At 37.0% G+C, this 25644-nt stretch overlaps 1 protein-coding gene across 1 annotated transcript in view; it reads left to right on the top strand.

Moving 5' to 3' along the window:
• Window positions 1-21547, top strand: part of KPNA3 (karyopherin subunit alpha 3) — a 51626-nt gene extending 30079 nt beyond the window's left edge. Inside the window, exons 3-17 of the mRNA XM_072850257.1 lie at window positions 3080-3169; window positions 3384-3413; window positions 3516-3568; window positions 3658-3753; window positions 6098-6183; window positions 9152-9238; window positions 9635-9804; window positions 10966-11010; window positions 13585-13716; window positions 14930-15058; window positions 16780-16884; window positions 17020-17091; window positions 17189-17351; window positions 18267-18361; window positions 20899-21547. Of these exons, the coding sequence (XP_072706358.1) occupies window positions 3080-3169; window positions 3384-3413; window positions 3516-3568; window positions 3658-3753; window positions 6098-6183; window positions 9152-9238; window positions 9635-9804; window positions 10966-11010; window positions 13585-13716; window positions 14930-15058; window positions 16780-16884; window positions 17020-17091; window positions 17189-17351; window positions 18267-18361; window positions 20899-20997 (1452 nt within the window). The 3' untranslated portion in view covers window positions 20998-21547. The remainder of the gene's footprint in view (window positions 1-3079; window positions 3170-3383; window positions 3414-3515; window positions 3569-3657; window positions 3754-6097; window positions 6184-9151; window positions 9239-9634; window positions 9805-10965; window positions 11011-13584; window positions 13717-14929; window positions 15059-16779; window positions 16885-17019; window positions 17092-17188; window positions 17352-18266; window positions 18362-20898) is intronic.
• The last annotated feature ends 4097 nt before the right edge of the window (window positions 21548-25644 follow it).

Here is a 25644-nt window from a genome sequence, read left to right as displayed (position 1 = left end):
TGCTTTTTGCATCCGAAAACTTCTAGATCTTTCAAGCTAGAAAATGTATGATGTGTTTTCAGCTGTTTATGGTTAATGTCTTTTTGAGAGGAAAAATATTGAGGGTGGAAGTAACGTGCATGATAGATGCACCCCACGTGTATGTTAATATCGAATATTGTGATCTTCATTCCGAATGGATGCCATCTATTTAATGTCAACACAATTGAGAAGGCTTTGGCCTTCTTTAAGTTTCCACTAACAATAGCAGTGAAGTAATATGACTTTAAATGGCTCTTGGATACCCTCTACATTTTGGAGGGATTTCAGAGGTGCATCCATTCTGTGCCAGCATAGATGCTTTTGTGGGGATCAGTGTGGGATGGTGGTGTACCATTTTCTCTCCCCAAATATGGGGACAGTTACTTAAGGTCAGAGGATTCAGTGGTGGGGGAATCTGTTAGTGTCAAGATGTGAAACACCTAAATGGGAGATCTACTGTTTGAGCTCTTAAAAAGTTTTATCTTTTTTTACTGACAGAAGAAACGTGAAAATAACAAATGAGATAATGTGACATTTCCTAACTAGAATTTTCTTTTCAGTAAGTTCAATAAAAATAGTTAGTTTGCTAAGTTCTTGACTATTCTAGATGTTTCATCATCTTCTGAATCAAAGAATCTGCAAGAGGCTAAAAGGCTTTTTTGCAGAAGTTTAAAAGTAAAGGTCACCTGTCTTTATTGCAACATCTTCCAAAATACGTAGTTGAGCGCTGCTGATGCTGAATCATTTGTTTGAAAAACAAGTAGATATCACCAACTGAATGTGAATAACAATTCTTACAACAAGCGTATTTTCCAAAAACTCTGCAAAGGTCTTTCCCTGAATTTTATGAGCATGAGATGTAGAAAATCCAACCAAATACTTTAGGCAAAACAGAATTGGAAAACCCTGCCTTGTACCACAGTAGTTTACAGCTAATGACAAAGAAACTTGGCCCTTCCCAGTAAATGATTTAATATGAAACATTAAACTTGCTCCAGCAGACAGTTGGTGATGGTTCTGCACGAAGACCCCAATTCCTTCAGGCTGCACCTTTTCAGTAGACAGGGAATGTCTGCTGGGCCAGTGTATGCCACCCTCATAACTAAATATGTCTCCCTGTACATTGACGCACATGTTGATTTGCTCACCACCGTGAACTCCGCATGGGAAGACAAGGACAGTAGGACTGAAAACATCAGGACATTCCTCCAGCTTCAGTCCCTTCTCCCAGGACTGGCTTGTTTTACCATGACAGCACAGCTGATCCTGTAGGAGCCGTGCATCCGAGGCAGGAAGGAGGCCCTTCCTTCATGGGAGATGTTGTAGTAGCTATGCACTGAAGAAAGCTGACCTGGGCATGGAGAGGGCCTCTGGAAATTGGGTCTGGTCCCTGCAGTTGCCAAAGTATAGGCTATGGTTTAGACAAACACTAGGAAAGAGAATTGTGCTTGAGCAAAGCCAGATTGCCTGGGGTTGAATGATGTTTGCTCTTTGCTTAACGTGGCAGTGCCAAGTACTTGGTGTGGAAAAATGAGAGAAATACATTGTAGGTCTTTATGGTGAATGCATCCTTCAGTGTGTACCTACCTGATGCAGTTTGTCTGCATAACACTGTTTTCTCAGCATTTAACTGCCTGCTCATTTCTATCTTCCTTCTGTCCAAAAACACTTGACAACAAAATACCTTTAGTGCTTGTCTGTCTGGATGTGCTCTGAGTGTGCTGCCGTTACTGTACAGCTCTGGAGAGGCTGCTGTAGCTAATCTAGGTGATCTTGTGCGCTCTTGGGGGATTTAGTTTCTGTACTTAGACTTGACAAAAATTAAACTATGCTAAGTTTGTGGAATGTTGTCTTCTGCATTAAAGGGCTATTTAATTCTGGTGCTTGTTTATTGTTTTAATATTCTCTTATCTGAAAAAAATCTTAATATATTGCTTGTGAGCCTTTCAAACTGAGGCTGGAAAAGTTGTTTTAAATTATTTTTAAAATGGCTAAAAAGTAAGCAAGTCACAGAAATTTTGGACTTGATATTGCTGTTTTTTCTAACATACAATAAAATAAAATACTGGGGACTCCTTCAAAACATGATTCTGTTTAGAGGCTTTTTTATATCTTACAAGCAAAGCATGATATAATACAATCTCTGTAGTCAGTACTGTTTGGTTATCAAATAATTGTTTGGAAGCTGAAAAGCTTGCCTTTCCTTGCTAGTATAATAGATTTGTTTTAGGTGTTATAGCTGTTTGTTACCCCTTTTCAATGTTTTGCTTCATTAGAAATTGAAATCTTAATGTGCTTATTAAAAAAAAACCAAAAAAACGCAAAAAGGTGTTCAGATATAGATGCTGCGTCATCATCTTCCATTGCCCTTTCTGTCTTTGATTGTACCTCTAGACATACCAAACAAAGGATAAAGTCAAAAATTTAGAAAAGATCACTTCATACTTTGGAATAATACTTTTAAGACATTTTAAATTTGTAAAAAAGTGCATTTGGATACAGTTACAATTGATGATTTAATTCCTTTCTTTTTAAATTAGGGCTTTAGGTGTTGAAATATTCTAATTAAACAAGGTAGAAATGTTAAATGGGTACTTTACCACTGAAAAGGTAATTTTTTCTTCAGTTATTCCTTAAAGGAGCTAAGGCTGGAGGGTGCTTTGTTTTAAGTCAGAAATTAGGCTAACAGTGTGAGTGGGAAATAATACAAGTGTCAGTGTACATGGAGCATGCTACTTTACACAGAAGATGAAAATTTTGAAGGGAATTTTGAAGTAGGTTTAGCTGAAAACTAATCTTACACTGGAAAATAATTTCTGTTATGTGTGGCTAAAGGTTAAGGTCATGCAGATCTATGTGTATTGTAAATGTCTGTTAGAAAATTGATCCCCAAACTGTAAATTTTAATACATTAAAATGTCATGGATTGACATAGTTCTGTCTGTGATTTGCAAGCTGCTAGATTCTTACAGCTGAAATAACTGCAAATTCTATTTGCAGTTACAAATGCCTTAAAAAAAATCATTAAGTGTCTTTATTTTTCATCATTCCTTTACAGAACAAAAGAGATGAACATCTTTTGAAAAAAAGAAATGTTCCCCAAGAAGAAAGTTTAGAAGATTCTGATGTTGATGCTGACTTCAAAGCAGTAAGTTCCTTGATTCTGGAATTACTTTTAAAACTTTGGTGGTGTCTCAAAACAATGTGTTCTGTTTTTATTTTAACACTGGAAGTCTTGCAGTTATTTGAAAGCAAAATTATGAACTGATAACACTGTTAAAATTAGTTTGATTGTATTAAATGTTTTAAAAGAAATAATTTAGCAACAAAATTACTAAAACATTCTTTTTTTTCTTTTCAAGCAAAATGTAACACTAGAAGCTATACTTCAGGTATGTTACATTTAACTGTTGGGTTTTTTTAATTAGAAGTGCATGTTCTGTGCATTTTTAGTTTTTACTGGTTTTTTTGTTTGTTTTTTTTTTTTTTTTCAGAATGCCACAAGTGACAACCCAGTGATCCAACTGAGTGCTGTCCAAGCTGCAAGGTAAAAATAAATAAGGGCATGGAAATACATTTCCTACACGTTTTTCATTATGAAAGTTACTTATTTTACTTTTACATTTAATTTCACAGAAAACTCCTATCCAGTGACAGAAATCCACCTATTGATGACTTAATAAAATCAGGAATTTTACCAATTCTGGTAAAATGCCTAGAAAGGGATGATAAGTAAGTATACTTTTAAAAATGTTCACCTTCACTGAAAATCTGCATCCAAAAAACATCTCATTATTTCACATGAAACTGAGGATTCATAATACCATATAATCTGACACAGTGGATCAAATTCCCTGATGATAAACCATAAATTCTCCAGGAGTATTTATTCTGCCACTGAAATGTAATTTTACTTTTTAGAGCTTGCATGAGCATATCCAGCTAATGGAGAAAACCCTGCTAAATTTCTCATTGGTTTTGAATATTCCAGACTTTTTTGTTAACTGTTTTTAAGAAACCTGTCTCAGACTTACTGTGTGTATTTGTGTGAAGGCAGAGAACATGCCTGGTTGTGATCAGGGCTCTTCTCTTTGCCAGAATACACTTGTTGTCTTTTTCATTAAGGTTATTAGCTTAAGTTTCTAGCTTCTTTCATTCTCACTGCAAGGTGGGTTTCCTTCTGGCTCTGTGCTGCTCCCTCATGTGATGGTACAACACAGTAAGCATGCTCTCTGTTATGATTCTTTGTTGGAAAACAAGAACTTCAGTAAAGGGGGTAGAGAACATTGAGCATGTGGTTGCAAGAATTTAATGACATGTAAGAAGAATGCTGTATTCCACAATCTGTGAGCCCCTTATTCAGATAGATGGGAATTAACACATTTGAGGTAAATGTTTTAGCCTATCTTTGGTCTCAGGCAGCCATAAACATCTTTACAGTATTTCCATTTTCAAGGTTATTTCTGCAGCCACGAGGGCCAGAAACTTCAAAAATGCAGATTGGCATTTGGGGTATAACTTGGTGGTTGCAAAAACATGAAGTGTGAGTAGCTTTGTTTCTAGCTTGTTTAACAAAACAGTTGCTTAGAAGGCAGCTAGCAATAATGTTCAAATCAGGACAGCATTTTAAAATGGGTTGTGAATGCCTGTCTGCTCTAGAAGTAGATGGTTCAGTGCTGTGAAAATTCTTTTAATTTGAATTTTCTGTCTAGTTTTTGTATGATTTACCTTTGTAAATGTTCAATAAGTATTTTGAAATTGAACTCAACATTTTCTTAAGCAGTCCTTTTAATTGTGATTGCTATATAATATTTAGTAGAGGTAAATTCTGCAAAGACTTTGTATAACAGATTGTTAAAGGTGTTGTTCACGTTATAACTGAAAGCTTATCACAAGAGGAAGAAAAGAAGGACCGACCTAGAACTAGAATTTTAATGCATTTGGTCCTAGAATGTTAAGGTTTATAGGTAGCTGCTGACAGGTACTATTTGTTTTTACAAATCCTTATTTACACATCTTGGGCCCTCCTGTCTAATTATTTTCCAGTCCCATCTCCAATACAACCTTAAATGCTTTGGAAACTAATGCACAAAAAGAGCTTAAAGGAAGCAGGTGCTATGGCTATATATAAAACATAATTGATAAAGGCCCAAAAAAGCATGGAAATGAAAAACAGTCACCTAACAGTAAATATTCTCTGCTCCTTCCAAAGCCAGACCGTTATGCTAACCACCATAAGCTGTAAACTCTTTTATAGCTTCTAGAACTCTTAACCTTTAGCATTTGCTTGAACAACAGTTTTCATGCAAACTGTTTTACTAAACTGCTGTTAGCATAGACAACAGTTGACAGACATCTTGGAAGACATGTTCCCCCAGCTTTCATAATATTTGTAACTAATTTTATCTGCATTTAATAAGTCAGTTTGAATACAGGTGTGATGCTGTCTTTTGATACTGATGCTAGATCTTTCCCCTGTCTGTGATGGAGCAGAAGAGTGTCTTTATCCCAGTATACCAGCTTACACTTGATCTGGGATGTAATGTTAGAAGGGCCAAGTTTTTATTAGTTATGGACAGGCATGGTTAATTTATTGAGAACTACTAGTGACAGCAAGACGGTTGCACTTTCTTCACTAAATATGAATGGTGTTTGGATCAGTTAGGTGTGAAGAGGTCTCTGTTACCCATTAGAGAGGCATAATTAAATTTTCTGATGGGGGTGCTAGAAATCTTTCATACAGGAGATCATTAGTTGACTAGAGTAGTAGTCAGCTTCACTGGTTGGTATGTGCTTCAACAAGTATTACTGCTTTTATTTTTTTTTTTTATTACTAATGTGAAGTCAGAATGATGGGTGGTTTACAAAAGGTCATAGAATTTAAAATCTGCTTTTTCTTACAGGTTTTCCCCTGCAATGTCCAGGCGTAGAGTTTCTTTTTTAAAACTTTTAGCCCTGTAGCACTGCTTAAATGCGAAGTGTCTCAGAGTGGATATAGCTAGTAATACTGAAATGAACCATAAAATAATCTACAGATCATGTTTCAACTTAATACTATAAAATTATTTCTTTACAGTCCTTCATTACAATTTGAAGCTGCATGGGCATTGACTAACATAGCATCAGGCACTTCTGCACAGACTCAAGCTGTTGTACAGTCTAGTAAGTATTACAGTTTGGTTTTTGGGGGATGGTAGGTATTGTGGGTAAAAGGGAATATTTGGATAACAAATGTCATTTGTTATCAAAACCATTAAAATAATAAATGCATGTCTGTCCTCTTTCTCAAAAAATTTCTACATTTGCTCTTAAACATTAATCCGTTTGTCACTAACGATTAATATTAAGGATCCCAGACCTGATTTTCCCATAAAGAAGATAGAGAATGACAGATGATGTAATGAGTATGACAAAAAATGTTAGTCCTTTCTAATTCTTGGGTTGATTTCTGAAATCATGTACTGTTAATTCCCCTATGGCTAAAACTTATGTTAGGAAGTAATTCTTTCTACCTCAAAGGTATGTTCATAAATCTTATTAAAGCTGTTAAATACATATAGTTATGTAAGGTTGCCCATTTAAATACAGAGTTAAGAAAATTACCATCTTTTCCTTGACCATATGATTAGTACCTCCTGTACACACTGAGTTTGTTGTGCTGCCAGTGTTTCTTGCTTAACCAGCCAGTGAGACTTCCATTGTGAAAAGAGATAAGAAATAAACTCTAAAGTTAATTGAAGACAAATTATTCAAATTAATTTTTCAGGATTATATATATAGCTTTTATGTATCAGCACACTTATCTTAAAACAATCACCTTTATGCTAAATACAACATTTTGTTGTTAGACAGGAGACTATAGATAAGCAAATATATATTAAATTGTCTTGGCTTATTCATATTCAGTGTTTTTATATGGGAAAATGGTGACAGTTATTTAAGTGTATGAACCTGCCTTTCCAATCAAAATGCTGTTTTGTATGTTTTAATAGCTAATAAAATATCTCACTAATTGTTAGATTCTGTATAGTTAAGATAATGGAGCAGTAGAATAAGAATGATACCAAAATGAGTTTTGGGTAAAAATCCAAAGCCTTTTAAAAAAAATCATCATCTTGAATTTGTTTCAAAAAATCCTGATGTGATTTGGGCACCTCTGTTTTTAGGTTGCTTTTCTGGTGTCTAAGTAACTTTGAAAATCTATTCCCAAGTTTTTTCATCCTTCCCAATTTGTTAATTGGTTAGTCATTGTTTTCTTCCTTTTTCAAGTGCCACAATGTTATCATATTTGAATGAATGAATCTTATGAAAAAGCTGTTTATAGTATTAGCTTTGCAGAAAAAAATCTGGAAAAAATCTTAAAGTAAAAATTAAAATTAGAGTGAAAATATGTACAGCACAGCCAAAAGCATTGCTGTTACCTGAACAACTACTAGAAGTTCAGGCTGGAATATGTCTCTCCCAAAATCTGTTTAGCTAATGTTTGAAAAGAAGAAAATGTGATAAAATTACTTTAAAGAAGGAAAAAGTATTTTCCAAGCTTTACTCCTGAAGAGAAAATGGAAGAAGTTTAGTCTAAAAGTCTTGCTGCTTTGGCTGGGAGATGACGAAGGGAAAACAGCCTCCCAACTCTACTCCCTTTAGATAAGGGATGGTTTGAGGAAATAAAGCGATAGACCCTTGCAGCTATAGAAGAGGCTGGTGCAGCCTAAATACAAAAGAAGGCCTCCTGCAATCAAGAGGGACAGATGTGAGTTGGAAGGCCCAGCAAAAGAGGAAAAGTACTATATACACAGAATAGATTTTGGTGGGAGCCAATTTGGAGCAGAAGTAATTAATTTTTTGAGAGCAGTAGATCAGATAACCTGTAACTCATGCTTTCTCAGACTGTCCTCCTGCTGGAGTGCTGATATGAAATAATTTCATTCCTGCTTTTGAAAGCATACCAGGATTGCAATCTAATATAAACTACATAATTGACCCTCCTCTCTGAAATATGTTGAATACACGTATGGCTGAAGTGTAATCTCAGTAATCACTGGGAAGGAAGCTAGAATATTCCACTTGAGCTAATGGAAGTGGGATGATTGTTACAAGAACAGAGTGAGTGTTCTTGAGCAACAGTGTATTGCTGTCCCTCCTAACTTGTCAGTTGTAGGCAATTGCTGAGTTAGTCATCTAGGGCGGGGAAGGAATTTTAGGTTGTCTTCAGTCTTCATCACTCTGTATTTTTCAGGAAAATATATCAGGGGTTTTTGGCTCATTATCACATGTTAAATTATCAACAGAACATTGATTCACAGTTGCTCAAAAATTGTGTTGCAATTTTTTAAAATTTCTGAAGCTATTTCTGAAGCTATTTCTACAAGAAAAAATATTATTTCCTTCAACAGGATATAAACTGATCTATTTTACTTTGCTCAGAAAGACTGTAGGATGAGTATGATCATATAGAGATTTAAAAAATTGCTGCAAGAATTAGTGTCTTTCAAACAGTATGGGTTGTCCAAAGGGAAGTAGTGCATGGGAATAGTAGAGGGTTGGTTTCTTAGCTCTATTAAATTTATTCAATTTAGCAGAGACTGATATCTAAAATCAGTACCACTTCCTTAATCTGGTATGTTGCCTGCATTATATAAGAGTAAATTAAAACGTATCTTAGGACTGGCAGATGGATGTAAATCTTCACTGCATATGGAAACTAACTATAGCCACCTCTTGGGAGGAAGCTATTTTCTTAAAAGTCAAGATTTGAAGCACGTTTGCACGAGTAGGCATGTCATTCTACTAGGTATGTATTGTGACCTTGGATAACTGGAAAATCTGAATTACCAGGAGATTAAACCTAGCACCTACATACTTGAGGTTCTTGCATATCATTTTGAGAAATACGGGGAAACATCTAAACGTGGGGAGCATTGTTGTTTAATAGTTGCTTGTTCTCAAGTCTATTTTCTCCCCTCTCTAGATATGTATAGAAATGTTTAACTGAGGTTTTGTATGCTTTTCATAATAGAAACATGTGTCTTAGTATAAGGCACGGTAGCTGAAGTGTTTTGTATTAATCAGTGAAAGTATTGTGCATATACCGTGTTCCAGTAAAAACAAATCCCATCTTTGCATTCTGTAGATGCAGTACCCCTCTTCTTGAGACTACTTCATTCACCACACCAGAATGTTTGTGAGCAAGCTGTCTGGGCTCTCGGAAATATTATAGGTAACTCTTGTTGTTATTACAATGATTCGAATTCAGGGAGCGTTTCATTTTAGAATTTGACTTTTTGAACATTGGCATTATCATATGTGACTATGTTTCCTCTAAATTCTGTGGCTTAATATAATTTTTCATGTGGCCAGAATTACATATGTACATCCTATTTTTTTCTAAATAATAGTATCACCTGCTGCACAAAATATTAACAGGATAAATTTTGTGTCTCGTAAAATATACATACATATCTGTACGTATGTATATTTAATTGAACACGAACTGTTAGTAGTAGACTATTGGTGAGGAAACATAGGATTTCAGTATCCCAACATGTCATTGCATACATTTCAGGATTTTCCATTTTTAATGTAATTTCTTTTACAACAATTTTCATTTCTGTAGGTGATGGTCCTCAGTGTAGAGATTATGTCATATCACTGGGAGTTGTCAAACCTCTTCTGTCCTTCATCAATCCCTCCATTCCCATCACCTTCCTTCGGAACGTCACATGGGTCATTGTAAATCTCTGCAGGAATAAGGACCCCCCACCGCCTATGGAGACAGTTCAGGAGGTAAATAAAGAATTACGAGACAGATAATTTTTTATACTCTGGGCTAGAGGCCAAATGCTTTACATTGTCATACTATGAATTTATGCATGTTTTTTGCCACTGTCTTGTGCCACTTACCAGTTGATAAATGAAGTAATTTGACCAAATTTGATGCATTTGATGCTTCTTACTAAGGCTGTAATAAAGGTATTTGTAACATCTGAAACTCAGTAGGACTAAAGACTGATGAGCCATATATTAAAATGGACACAACAAAAAATCAACACACTAGAAAGTGTTAACATACTCAGTTTTTCATGTTTTTATCAAAAAAAGGCTACGAACATGATTCTGTACATAGAAGTATTCAAATGTAATTATTTTCAGTAAGAGGAAACTTAAGTAAACTAGTGAATGTAGTGTAGTTTGTGTTTCAACTAGCTGTGAACATGCAGTCAATGCCAAGTTCCCAGTTAGGAAGAGAAGCATCTGAAGATCCTTTTAAACGGGTGAACAGAGCAAATGCGGTGTTTATAGAGTAGGCACAGCTAGTAAAGTGATGCTGTTTGCCTAGAACTATAGTTGTAATGTATGTAAAGTTCTTCTTTTTAAGATAAATTCCAAAGTGTAGGTATAGTTTTTGAAGCCATGTGAAGTATAATATTGTTAGCAGCTAAACTTTAATGGAATCTTAAAAATAAAGCAGAGAACGGGGAAACTTTTACAAGTAATACTTAACCGAGTAAAAAACCCTGTTCTAAGCAGTCTTATCATGGCTCAGTTTTCTGTTTTCTCCGTACATGAATACAAAAATAAAATTCTACTTTAATCCAAGAGGGTTTTATATATTGATATTAGGGTAATGATTTTCATTACATTGTGTGGTAACAAAGCTTTCAAAATAGCAGGGGGATGTCTTATCTCTATTGTTTGCTTGTTTTCCCTCAAAATATAGTCTGCTCGCTGTGTGTCTTTGAAATATAGCACTGTCTTGTATTTTTACAAATTTTAAATACAATATATATTTTTATACATATTTTGAGGGAATGACCAGCTGCTGGGAAGTGTGTGAATGCAATATGCTAATGCAGTCTCAAGCTAAGCTTTGTGACTACAGTACTTGGATTCATGATTGTACAGCCAACTTTATTCTACTGTAATGACTGATGAACTTCTTTTCAGATTTTGCCAGCATTGTGTGTTCTCATTTACCATACAGATATAAACGTAAGTAATTTCTAAAGTTTTAGATATTTAGATTCTTTGTTTCCTCTAGAGATAAAATGCTGCAAGATTGTGTTTAAGTAGCAAACTTGTTTGTGTGTGTTAATTTACGTATCATTAAGTAGTAAATGCACAATTAAATATGGAGACTAATAGAATTGTAGTAATTCAGAGCATGAAAAAGAAAGTGAAAACAGCATTTCTGAAATACCTTTTCTAAAAGATTTTTTTTTATCCTTTACATTAGAAACTACATTTTAAAAAATGTGATCTTGTGGAATTGAGCACTAAAAATTTAAAGTGCTAGTTTTACCATCAGCTTCACTTTAATTCTGCCCCAGTTTATAATTTTGCATAGATGATATATAAGCATGTGTAGAAAAAATATGTATAATTCTAGACAGCAGTCCAATCAAATATTGTGATCGTATGGGTAAATCCGACTTTCGTAACCTGTTGGGTGCCTGACTTTGCAACCTGTTTAACTAAGGAAATCACAGACGAAAATATACTTTAAAAAACAGCAATAAACTATTGTTTGTGGCACCTTTGACAACTTTTCTTCAGGTTTTTAATACTAAACCTTTAGTACTTCCCACATTCCTGATCCATGGGTTTACATATATTTTCTGAGTAAAGTCCTAGAGGGGTGGACTTACCTCCTGAAGTCTTACTTTAGGACTTCAGGAATAAAAATCTGTGTAACTAAGGGATACTGAGCTGCTCTTCTCCTCCTCCTCCTCATCCTGTCAGGACTTTGTAATGTCTTTGACTCTTGCTCCCTATAGTGATCCTTCAATTTAGGGAAGCAGGAATTGAACCCTTGTGGTGGGTCTGGGGATAGAGCATAAGATTGGTGGAACTGTCTTTCGTTACTTCCACGTGGTGGTAGTGGTGTTTCTGCTGCTCTTTTAATGGTGAAGTGGGCTTGGCTCCACAAAATATTTGCAAACAGTTTAATTTGGGATTTTGCCAGGGTTTTCCCAGTGTAATGTGAGTGGGAGATAGCACATGGTAACTTTCCAATTCGTAATTTGGACAAACCTGAATGGAAATTCATAGCAAAACCAAACATACTTCTAACGTATAGGCTTTTTTTCCCTGCCAAATTTGAAAGCTTTTGCAAGCAATGATTGTGTGAGAGCTTCTTGAAGTAGATATGAGACTATGTGATGCCAGGTTTTGACTGATCTCAATTAGGGTGCCCGTCTTTTTGATCGTGAGAGTCAGGTGCTAGTTTGGAGGTACCTGTCTGGTCCCAGCCTCTCTGTACTGGAGCAGCAAACCTATCTTTGGAGATGAGTCAGTGATGCAGGTAGGTCAGCCACCAGTCCTGTGAGCACTTCTGGCGGCTGCTGCTCTCGTCACCAACAGGGCTGTGGGGCAGCAAACTGGTGAGGCACCATCTCTCACTGCTTCTGCGGCGATGCTGGCTCCACTGCAGCACATTCTGCTGTCCCTGTGGCATTAGCAGGTGAGGGCAGCAGCAGGCTGTGTCAAGAAAGCATTAGGTCTGTGCTGTCCAGTCCCTGGAGCTGGGTGGAAGCAGCCTGGGGGTCAGGACTTTAAAGTCCTTCCTATGTTTCAGTACTGTAGTATTTAGCTATCTTAATAGCTGGAAATTTTAAATCGGTATCTGTTTTAAAAGTAGAGTAGATCTAGGTACCTCAACAGATTATGTCCTCAGTGGGGTCCAGATTTCTCTTCCTGCAGTTCCTAACATCATCTCTAAGTGATGGGATATCCCTCTTTCTGCTGGCTTTGTTTCTGCTTCAGATAATACCTTTCAATGACTGTAACTTTTGTACTTTTCTTTTTTTGAGGGCTCTCAAATCATCCTTGTCAAGTCATCAGTGACTTAGTCTTTATTTTCTTTAAGATGCTAAGATTGCCCTGCATGATAGTCATTTCTCTGTGGGTTTTTGCTTTGCTTGAACAGTTGCTGCCTTACAACAGTTGCTAGTCCTTTAGTTGGTATAAGAACTCCTTTCCTTTGCTGTGGATTGTAATCTTAATATGAAGGCAAAAAAAGGCATACATCCAGAATAGTTTGCAGTTTCACTTCAGAACTGCACTGTGGATCAGAAATGCTAAAGTGTAGATAGATGGATTAGAGACTAAGGGGACTTAGGTATTCTGTAATCAAAAGATAGCACAGCTAACAAATTATAGCAGTGCTAGGTGGTTGGGTCGGTATTTTCTTCAGAAAGTTACTAGCACAACTACTTATCTGAGCTGGTTGTCTGTCTTTGAAATGCAAATCAAGCCCAGCAGTTGACCTTTGTGAGATGCTGTATGCTGTCACTTTATGCACCAAAATGTGGTATTTAAAAAAAATTTGAGAGAGGACATATAGAAATAATTATTAGGGAACAAATGGCCCCAGTTTTCATAGTCGTACGTAATAATCTAACATTTTACTAATTAGGTCTTGTCATAATGTTTGAGTTTTTCCTGTAACTAAATTGCATGCTCTTTTTTTTCCCCCCAGACATGTGGAATGTTGATCACTAAATAAGACTCCATTATATGGATTTTACTGTTCAATGTGTAAACCATGTTCTTTCCAATTTCTAGATTCTTGTGGACACTGTTTGGGCTTTGTCCTACTTAACAGACGGTGGAAATGAACAGATACAAATGGTGATTGATTCAGGAGTTGTACCTTTTCTAGTTCCCCTTCTGAGTCACCAGGAGGTTAAAGTTCAAGTAAGTCTGGTTCAGTTGCTATTGAATAGTCCTTTGTAAGCTATTTTCTAAAAAATGTGCCTTAGAGTATTTATTAGTGGAGTACTGAGATGAGCATTTATAGCTACATTTGTTGCAGGTAAAACTGAAAAAAAAATGTTACCTACACTGGGGAAAAAAGATTATTAAAATGAAAGAAAACTGAGACAAAACAGTTCTAATATAGTTTTAAGTAAAGTGACAGGTTAAACATTAACTTCCATTGTGTGATTACCAGGGGTGCCTTCCTTCTGTAGTCCTAAAATATTTAATGACAACAGATTTTACTTTTTCCAGAATTCAAGTTATACGCGCTCTTTTCCATTGCTGCATACATGGTTGTGCATGTTCTGTCTGAATAGCTCATAGAAATCAATTCATATTTTGGGATCTTTTGAATGTTAAAATATTTGGAGATGCTGAGTCCTTTTAGTAAAGTAAATTTCTAATTAGCTACAAAAGGTAGGTTAACTGAGCTTGTTTGATTAATTTAAAAGACAAAGGGAAGCTAAAAGTTAGTTAATGTGTGCTTGATTTTTATAACTAACCATTGTAATTGGGAGCTTTTTACATAGCTGTGCATTTGTTGTGTTTGTTTAGTTTGTACTTTGGATGAGACTTGGCTGTCTTTGTCAGGTGTCCTTGTCAGACAGTTCACTTGTTCCTTTCATCAAGTTCACTTGATGAAAAGGAGTCTCTCCAGTATTCTGTCACTTGTAAAGCATGTACTAACCAATACATAAAGATGATGTAAAGTCCATTTTTGAAAGTCAGCTGAGAGTCAGTAAGAAGAAAAGTAGTCGTGGGTTTTTTAAGTCTGTAATGGAGAGGTGAATGGAGAAGTAAGCAACCTTGGCAGTCGTAGTCAAAGCCTAGAAACAGTTAATGTAATTGTATCTCAGATCAGATACATGATGAATTAACTCTTCTATTGTTTTAATATTCTTTTAATTTCTAATCTTTACACTTTTTGAATTGAGCTGCAGTGCATCTATTCAGTAAAATGCTGTACTGTTTGTTTCTGTTTTAATGAAACAGTACCATTTTTAGGACGTAGCTGAGAGGATAAAGTGCTAAATTGTATTTTGCAAAGTGTTTTTATAAAGAGATGTCTTAAAATGATCTTTGTTTTAGCATAAGTAACAGCAGTGTCTTTAACATGCAATTTTTTTTCCTTTCCACTTTGGATATTCAGACAGCAGCACTGAGAGCAGTAGGCAACATAGTAACTGGTACTGATGAACAGACACAAGTTGTTCTCAATTGTGATGTTTTGTCCTATTTCCCAAATCTCCTGACACATCCAAAAGAGAAGATAAACAAGGTATGATTTGTTTCTTCCTAACTTAATCTTTTTGTTTAAGAAATAAAACAGTAGTCTGTAGAATATTATAGAATAATTTTTTACAGCTGTTATTTCCAGCATGTGAGTAATTTTGTATAAAGATACAGCCTTTGAGGCTGATGCTTAATTAGGGCTAAAGCCAAACAGCCATAGTGAGGATCCATGCATTGGTGTTGATGCCTAGTGCTTTTTGGGAGGACTGATGGTTTTTGCTTTGGAGCATGATACTTTTTTTTCATTGGCAAAGTGAGTAACTGGCTAACTTGCATTATAGTTTTTCATAACTAAAGAGTGTTACTTTTGGTTGAGTCCAGTGAGTTGAGTAAAGATTGATCCAGGTTTTCCACTCCACCTTTTCATAGTGGAGTTGTTCTCTTGTCCATCTTCACCTTCAAGGAAGTAGGGATTACCACTGTCCTTTTCTGAAAACTGTCCCTGCATTTCCTCTCCTCAATTCTGGCAGAAGTGACTTCGCTGCTGCAAGGACTGGATGGAATAGGGGGAGTTAGATGAAAGTGATCAGTGTCCTCTTTTTCACAGCTGTATTTCATGTTATTTGTGTTTTTATTAATCATCGTGCTATCTTCCACTGCAAAGATGGGGTTGGCTGAGGAGGAGGCTATTTTGTTTAGCTTACGTGGTTCCCCCATTTAGCGTACCATTGAGGGGAAGACTTTGTGAAGAATCTCTGTTTCTTCAGGCCCTGTCAACTGACAAGAGGTCTGAAGAAGTTATCTTTGACAGTACAAGCTGCTGTGATTTGTTTCTGCCTGCCCTTCCAGCTTTCAGAAAAGAATGAAGAGCTCCTTTTGAATGCCAAGAAAGGAATTATTTTTGTATAAAGGGAGTCTATAAATGCCTTGGGTTTTGTTTTAAGTGTATGTTGTGAGGGGCAAATATAAATAAAAGCCAGCTATACATGCCTAAAAAATGGAACCCGTTATGTTTTTTTCCTGAAGTACTTCATAACTGGCTGCTTGCCACATCTATTTGTTTTTTACTTAAGATTGGAGCCTTTTTAAGATGTTCTGGATTGCCTTGACAAGTATCCCCCTTTGTAACCAGGAATTTGTAACTGCCATTAGATAGATGTTAGCCATGCTGATGAACCACCTGAAGGAGATAACTGCTGAGTAAGGTCTCAGAACTGAGGGTCCTGTCCGATGGGAGGCCTTGAATGAGCTTTCTGAGCTTCACTTCATGTTTCAGGAAGAAGACGAGAGCTGAAGTTGGTCTTCCTTGTATCAGCACAGAAAGCTACTACTGAGCTGTTAAGTCAAATATTACAGGATAAGTCCTTTTTTATATGAGGTTTTACCAGTTTTCCTATTTTCTTTGCAAAACTGATCTCCAGTTTAAAACATGGCTGTGACTCCAGCAATGCAAAGTGGATATAAGGTTTAAATCAGTATTGCTCCCAGTGTATGGAGACACTCCTTGTGGAAGTAATAATCTGGCCCTGTGAAATAATCATATCAATTTTACATTGATCCCCTCTATGTTTGGCTTCACAGTGCAATAAAAGCTTGTGTGCTAAAAGTGCTATTGGGGAGGAAACCTGGAGGCTCTGTTTAGTCATGGTCTCTTTAGGTCATGGTACGATTTTAGGTTTTGAGGGTTTTTTGTTTGTTTGAGGGTTTTTTTCATCTGTTGACTATTTTTTTTAAAGTGTTTTGCTTTTTTATTTTGTCCAATTGTAGGAAGCAGTTTGGTTCCTTTCCAATATCACGGCAGGAAACCAGCAACAAGTTCAGGCTGTAATAGATGCTGGGCTAATCCCTATGATCATACACCAGCTGGCTAAGGTCAGTCAAACTATCAGCTATGCAAGTTGTCATCCTCTTTTTATAAATCTGACATGAGGAGTCTGTGATTTTTAATAATAAGCTTGACAGATGTTTCCATGCTGATTTTAATGAGCTCCTAATTTTATTTTTCAGGGGGACTTTGGAACACAAAAGGAAGCTGCTTGGGCAATTAGCAATTTGACAATAAGTGGGAGAAAAGATCAGGTATGTGTAGTGGGATTTTAAATTGTCACTAAAACGTTGCACATGCAGCCATTTGTAAGAAGCACAATGTTGAAAGCACGTTTTTTTCATTATTTAGGTTGAATACCTTGTTCAGCAAAATGTAATCCCACCATTCTGCAATCTACTCTCAGTAAAGGATTCTCAAGTGGTACAGGTGGTGCTGGATGGTCTGAAAAACATCCTGATAATGGCTGGTGATGAGGCTAGCACAATAGCTGAAATTATAGAAGAGTGTGGAGGTAAGCGCTTATTAGGCTTTTAAAAAATATAATTTGCTGGATATTATTCTGTCTTCCCCTTACTGCTGTTGATATTTACTACAGCATTTTTTACCATGGGCTATTTCAATAAGCAAGTGAGACTTTTGTAATGAGAGAAATAGCTTTTTTTTTCTATTTAGTTCAGAGATGGTCATGTTGGAGGCAATTGTTGAAGGAGCTTTCTGTAGCTTAGGTATTTTTTAGGTTTAAATGAGAATTGTACTTCTTTTCGTTTGATTATTGCATATACTTTGTTCTGTGGTAAAACACACAGTTCATTGCCTTCGAAGCAGTTGTTAGGATCATAATTTCATTACAGATCAAAGCAGCATGAGGAATCTTTTGGATATTGCAATCCAAGTTTTAACATGCTAATTAATGTATTATAGTAAGATAGCAGTAAAGGGATGCTGAAGAACGTATTATACTGGAAGTTTTTCCCTTGTATTATTCCATATCCAGTTTGACAATGGGATTCGTGTTTTAAGCTGCTCTTCGTGTGAGGCTTTGTCGCCTTGTTTTAAACTCGTATCCAACACACAAATGTCACCACTTCCTTTTGGTGATATACAGAAAGCACAATGACTGAAACAAAAGCTATGTAGTAGACAGAAGTCTTAAAAAAATTAAATACAGAGAGTTTCATCTAAAAAGAGAGAAGATTCCATTATCCCTTGTTCATAAAATGGGATATTCTATGGCATGCAAAGGTTCACAAACTACTTCTCTTTCCTCTTAGAGACAGATAGCCACTGCGTAGATAGTATTTGCAAACTGAGCTACATCTTTTATAGTATGTTTCAGTAATAATGTTTCATTATTTTTCTTAGTCTCAAAGTAGTCAGTAACTCCAGTTTAAACTTATAAAACTCTTCTCCGTTTTCTTTTATTCAGGGTTAGAGAAAATTGAAGCCTTGCAACAGCATGAGAATGAAGACATTTATAAACTAGCATTTGAAATCATAGATCAGTATTTCTCTGGTGATGATGTAAGTATGCTCAAGATTGAAGAGTATATGCGCTGTGCTGTTAGCTTAGTACATTGTCATTGTTCCTCAGTTCCAGTTGTCATGAACATAGGTTATCTGGGAAGTCAGTTTTCCTCCTCCTTTTTCAGTACAGCTTCCCTTAATTGAAAGTCTTTGAAGAGTTTCTCAATACCAAGAATTTTCTTTAGCGACATCAAGATGACTACTCTGGTTTTGCCTAATAAATTGATTGGCACTGACCTAATTTCATCACACTGACATGTAAATTGACATGTAATTACTTGTGATTAGAATCTAAACAGTTCTCTGTCTCTCCTTTTTACTTTCTCATACATCAGTCTTTGCGGGTTGGGGGTGGGGGCGTGGATCCTTACTTTCAGATAGATTTCTGTATTTCAGCTCTGTAATTGCTCAGTCTGGATTCTGCATTGGAGAGAGTCATCAAAACTGTTAACACTTTCTGCAGCTGATTGATCTAGATCATCTGATACTTTGTTGCACCCTGATTAGGTATTTTGACCCTTGGGTTCTAGCTCTTTCTGCGACTGGCTGCTTGTGAGTGCCTCAGAAGCACTTAAACAAGCAATTTGAAGACAAATAATAATAATATTTTCTAGGCCATCCAGGGTGTCTGTAGTTCTGCAGCCTAGCAGAACTGTCTTCAGTTCTTCTCTTAAATTGAACTCTCCAGATACCAGCTCTAACTTTCGGACTCATTAATTTTCAATTCATGGGCCCATCATGTGATTGCGAAGTTAGTCACCAGAAATTAAGATACGTGAAAAGTTCTCTATGCTTGTAATGATTCTGTGAGCAGTGTCTAATAGTCTCCATAGTGGCTCTGAGACTTCTGTAGCTAACTGAAGAGCACAGTCTAGTTGGTGCGGCTGGAAAAATAGCCCTTGTGAGGTTAGTACTCCCTTTAATCTTTGCCTGATTTGCTGAATTTACCTCCTTTACTCAGGAGCAAGACTACTTCAGATTATTGTTTATACTGTTACCATGTTTTCTGGGGCTTCTGAAACTCGAAATTGTAGGAATTCCATGATTGGGAGATAGGAGTTAAAGCATAAAACCAGACAAATTTTCAGGCAGTAACTATAAGTAGGAAAATAACTCTTGTCGTTTGAGGACTGGTGCAAAAAAAAAAAAAAAAAAAGAACAGAAAAAAAAATCCAAATTGCCCCAGGGAGACAAGAGACTGGTTATGTTAGCCTGCTTGGCAGTGTTAAGATTGACTGGCCAGGAGTATTCCTGCCTTCTGTCACTTCAGGATCTTCTGTATTCTCATGAGATGTTGCTGGCTACTAGATATCCCTTCATTGTTAATCCCATCTGCTCCTTTCCTGAGCCCTCTAAAGTGCACGGGCATGTACTTTAGGACCAGCGCTAATGGTTTCCTGACTTTAGTTTATTGTGTTAAAGGCATGTGAACTCAGGTAACGTTACTGTGTAGTACCCCTGCAGAAGGCAGAAGTGCTAATTTATCAACTGACAAACATTTTACAAAGCATTCGGAAACCGGATTCAATCTTCATTTGGGCATGACGTGCCCCACTCTTCCTCCTGCGGATTGTTGCTGTCACCAAAGGCCTTAATCTCTCCCTCCAATTTAGGTATTGTCACCCAAAGTAAAGAGAAACAAAGATTTTAGGTGAGTCAGTTCTGACATCTGCACTACTCCAAGGCCAGATCTCAGAAAGCTATTTAGACCCCACACAAAAGGGCTCTTACCTGCTTCAGAATGACACATGGTTTGAAACGAAGCATATGGGTTCCTGCAGCCTGGTTTGAAGAGGTGGCTGAATGTGCCACCTCTGAGAATAGATGTAGCTGGTGATTTTGGAGGAGGATGGGGAGGGTTTGAAGTTGTGCGTATTGGTGCTACTGACCATGTTATTTGCTGTTCCTAGAGGAAGTAAATACCTAAATTCTAACAGCTCTGAGGAAGTTGGGTGAAGTTGGATACTGATGTCTTTCTTTCTATATCCATAGAGTAATGAAGTACTGTTGGTTTAAAAAAATTTTCAGATTGTGCTTATGAGAGCTATATAAAACTGCTCTGAAGTGAGTAATTCTAAATCCTTTAGATTCTGGTAGGAGATACTGAGTACTCTTTTAAACTTTATATAAGTATTTCTATCAGCTGCTGATAAAAATTCTTTTCATGTTGAAAGAAAATGGGAGAAAGTACAAAACTAATTTTGGAATTCACAACTAGTGATTAGAAACTCCAGAGGTACTAAAAATTGGCATTGAAAATTAAATCGCACAGCTAAAATAGCAACTGCTTTGATCCAGAAGCAGCCCAATCTCTAACCATTACAATTTTCTGTTTCCCTAATGGTATTAGAACAGAGTTGATGTGTTGTTCTTTTTTAAACGCATTTGAGGAATTGAATTAAAAAACCTGATCTAATTTTATTGCAATAATATTTAAACAAAAAGAAAAGATGAACGTTTGTGAATCTCTTCTATGTGTACTGAATTGTGCAGGGAATTGGCCTCTCATGTATTTTTCTTGTTGTATTTTATAGATCGATGAAGACCCCAGTCTCATTCCTGAAGCCACTCAAGGAGGTACTTACAACTTTGACCCAACAGCCAACCTTCAAACAAAAGAATTTAATTTTTAAGTTCAAAAAAGTGCAGCTTCTCTGTCCCACACCAGTATGAAGCACCACCAGATGGCTACCAAGTGAAGAAACAAAAGGCTCCAAGACACACATGCCTCTTCGTTTTGATGCTTCTAAAGCAAGCCATGTATCGGTCACTTTGCAGTTGCCAAACGTCACTATCACATGGACTGTAAATGCATATGCATGATCTCTTAAACTGTTTCAGAATTCTTTTTAACAGTCCCAACTACCTTTTTTTGCCTTTTTCCTGGTGCCACATGCTGACAACCGCAATCTGCAGTTTTGTTAAGAATATTCCATAGTGGTGGCACATTGGCTTTCCACGGAAAAGTAGCTTCTTTGGAAAATGGTGCGCTGTGGATCAAGACACTTTGGTATGATGCGTACGTTTTGGAAGACTTTACAGGGGCGCAGTTTGCTCTGAGCCTCCATCATCGTCCTCCACAAACATATTTTCATATACTTATGTGGAAGAATAGATTCAAAAATGCAAGCCAAATGAATTTCATTGGTGAAACTGAAATAAAAGTAACTTTAAAAAAAAAAACTTGGCAATTGATTAAACACTTAAGTTTAAAACAAACAAAAAAACTACTTCAGCTATCAGTAATTGATGTGTGTTCATTAACTGCCTCAGAAACCAGGGTTGGAGAATGAACTGTAGATTTGGACTGGTAAAGCTTTTGCCATTATACCTAATTTTTGAGAACAGCGAGCCCTATTTGACCACTCACTTCAGCCTGTGTGTTCCTGCTGTTTTGAAGTAATCAAATGCTGTGCATGGTATTTTACCTGAGCTACAACCTGTTATGGACTTGAACTTCTGTTTAAGCTGAAAGCAAGAGTCCCAGACTGTAGAAAAAAAAATTCTGTCCAAAAATGTATTAGTTAAAAAGAATCTTGCTTTCAACTTTCAGTAGTCAATATATTTTGTTTTAAATTGATAATTGGATATGGTTGATTTATATTGGGTTTAAACTGTGGAGCTTTCATGTTTACTGTAATTTAGTCTTAAACTATTTTTTACTTAGTAACCAGTGCTTATGATGATGTGGTTGGCAACAAACCAGCAACTACTTAGAAGCGTCATAAAAGCTTCATTCTTGGAGTATTGGAAGAGTAATTCAGAAATTAGTCTCAAATCTTGTTCACATGATTAAAAAAGATACAAACTGGTTGATGTGTGAGGCTGTATGGAAGCTGCCGTTATTCAGCATAAACCTGATGTGCAGCGCACATGAAATAACTTTACATAAGGTATGTGAGGTCATTGCTTTTGGAAAATCGTCTGACCCAGTCATTTTCAAAGGGATTTTGGTATTGCTGGGGTGAAGGTCGATAATTTTGAAATTCTGTAAGCTGTCACACAAACTGGTTTTGTTGCTGTTGTTTACTGGGTGTAATTTCCCAATGCATTGATGTGAAGGGATAGAAAAATCTAAACTAATTTAGTTATTGGATGTGGGTTGTATTTACTGTGATGAAGATAAGGACAGATGCCATCAGAGCTTTGTGGATCAGCTGTTTTTCCACTGATGAACAACGCATAGCAGGTGTGCATTCATTAAATATATATCTGCCAAGGTGGAGCCACTTTAAAGAGTGAGTTGTCTTGTATCCCAGCTGGATACAAGCGTATGTTTAAACTGCAAGATTTTTACTTGCTAGATAATCTGTTTTAATATAGTGGTTTGGCCTCTGATTATTTATAGGTTTTATAAATTTTAGAATCAATTTCTCTTTAAGGTGGCTCAGATTTTTCAACTCTTGTGCACATAAAATTGAGTTGAAGTTCATTGTGCCTTTTTTCTTTTCCCAAAAGTTGAGTTGAAGCTTCATATGGTAACTGCATCCTATTCACACACTATAGTCTAAAATCTTGAAACTGTGTGGTGTTCGCTAAAAAACTAAACAATAAAAAGTCAAAGTTAGGTAAGGTCACAAAGTTTTTGTGAAATTAGAGTTCCAGCAGATGTTATTGTGAACAAATATTTCCCCCCTTCTAATTCAATTTAGTCTCCCTATATGCCATATAGACTGACAGATACCCTGTTCAGCCTGCGCTCACTATGACCCGAGAGATTACATACAAATTGATACTGAAACAACAGTTTTCCAGTACTGTGAAGATTTGATCCTTTTCTTGCACTCAATGCATTACATTAAAAGTGAACATCAGAGAACTGGGTAAGACGGGACAAAGCGTTTGCTCAGTTCTTTCTGTTGTGACCTTATCAGCTTTTGATTGGGATTGCACCATTTCATAGTTAATAAAGGAAACAAAGTATATTGCTGCACTTTTACGTTTTCAGAACAGTGTTTAAAATTGCATTGTTTTTATTATTTTTTTAAACTATCAGTTAAAATAGACTAAAACGTTCTTTCAAAGAGGCATCTAAATGTGTTCCTAATTTTGTATATGGGCTTAGGTTTTGTAACCAATAAAAAGCTGCTATCAAATACTATAAAAAAATTCAAGAACTTATTTTGAAGGTTATGAAACTGCTTAGTCTTCACTGATTGACTTAGGGGTTTTTGTCTTTGACTAGACATTAGTTAGCAGAACTCTGCATCAAAGTTTGAAGTATGTTACAAGAATGAATAAAGTAAGCTAATGCCAGTCATCTCTGAAACTTTGGATGCTGTTCCAGTACGGAGTTTTATACTTTTTGGAGATGTTTCCCAAACGTGTACAGGAGGCCGTGGTAAGTGGGCTGCAGCTGATCCACGTGACTATTAAATAGTGACTTCAGTTTAAAGGTTTGAAGGTGCACCGTAGCGTCAAGGAACTTTCACAGTCCTTTTTTACCTCCAGAAACATCCTTTCCAGGCCGCCAGTGCTAGGCCGATTGCTGGTTCAGCACTAATTTAAGCTGTAGAAGCAGGCCCAGCTCCTTCTGCCCGGTGTGCGTTGGGAGGGGGTGTGCACCATGGCCAGCTTTAGGTGGGAGACCAGCCTTCCCCGCCTCTCCGTAGCTGGGAGGGATGGCCAGCATCCCTCACCTCGGGCACGAGTGACCCCATTGGGGTGCCGCTCGGGGATAGATTGGAGCCGTCAGAGACTCGCATTGTCCAGCAGCCCCCTGATTAGTACAGTCCTGCTTTAATTACGTGACAGCACCAGTGGAGGAAAACCTCTTGAACTGCTTGAAGAGTGCCTGCGACTCTGCAGCTATGGCTTTGCTGTTCTTGCTCCGTCTCAGTCGGGTGAGTCGCCTGGAGAAGCCCCTCTCTCTCGATGGGTAGGCTGATGATGGAGATGAGTTTCCAGTGCCGTATTTAAATCTGCAAATGCTCTTCCATGGGGATATAAACGATAAAGATTTGAAAAGAACCCAACTCCCATTTCCAAAAGTAGTTTAATCTCTTTGGTTCCTTCAGTTTTCAGTTGACAAAATGAAACTTTTGAATTGTGTTGGTTTTTTGCAACCTGTTAATCATCCAGCAGGTCCTACCTAGATGACTTGAAATACACTGCATTGGAATAAAGAATGCATTATTTTAAGAGACATTTAGAAAGAATAAAACCTAGAGGATACCTCAATGTTCCCCATACTTCTAAAAATATAGACACTTTCCTTTTGTTTGCTTGATCTGCTAAACAGAGAAATGAGTGAGAAGATCCACTAACGGGCATATTTTAAATTTTTTTAAAATCTCAGTGGACCGAATGGTAGTTCAGGCCTATTTTGTTATTCTCATCTGATCTATAATGCCCTCTAGATTCTGAGTGTTTCAAACTAGTCATTTCTACCAAAGCAGCCTAGTTGCGTTGTGTTCCTTCTATTTTGTTGCAGAAAAAATACTCCCTTTTGTGGCATAATTATGCTTCTATTCAAACATATGTAGGACAGCAAATTATGCCAAGCCATTAGAAAGCACTTTCCAAGAAGAAAAGGAAAAAACAGTAGAAAACCATGGGCTCCAACAGGCAAAGCCTTGGAAGATTTTCAAGCGCAGGCAGGGTGAGCTGGAAACCACCTGAGCTTCTCAGGTCTGCTTCATTACTGGTGGTACATTACTTTCGACTGCTCAGGAAAATTGCCTCATGTTCAGATGCAGAGTTAGGAACTAGAGCAGCTTTGCACTTTCCTGATTCTGGTTTGTGTGTACGTTACCCTGCCGCAGAAGCAGTAACGGGCAGGTCTGATCTGGGCAGCTGGCTTAGACCCAGAGATCTCCAGCTGCTGCTGCAGCAGCACGAGCAGCTTCCTTTTCAAATGCATTCATCAGATAGCCTTCGTGGGCAGCATACAGGTTCATAAAGGAACTGTTTTTTTCCAACCTTAGTTTTAAAAAAGTACGTTGGGGACATTACAGCCTTGTGTATCACACCTAAGAATATTAAAACCATGATTCTTGTGCTTTAAAATGAAGGCTGAAGTCTTTACTGCTCTCTGCCTTCACCCATCTGCAGTAAAATAGGGTGAATGTCACCACACAACCTCGGAGGAAAAATTTTGTGAAGGATTTAGATACCCCGCAGGAAGGCTCTTCCCTGGGCACGGTGAGGGAACTGCAGGAGGAGGTTAGTTTTCAGTTTGCTCAAGGTACATTAAGTAGGGCCCAGGGACGCACGAAGATGCGGAAGATGGATTAACCATCCTCCTTACTACATGGGGTTCTGCAGAAGACCGTGGTGGT

Source organism: Ciconia boyciana, chromosome 1 (assembly GCF_034638445.1).
Source record: "Ciconia boyciana chromosome 1, ASM3463844v1, whole genome shotgun sequence".
NCBI lineage: Eukaryota > Metazoa > Chordata > Aves > Ciconiiformes > Ciconiidae > Ciconia > Ciconia boyciana.
The sequence above is the reverse complement of the archived record's forward strand: the minus strand, read 5'-3'. Positions and strand labels throughout refer to the sequence as shown.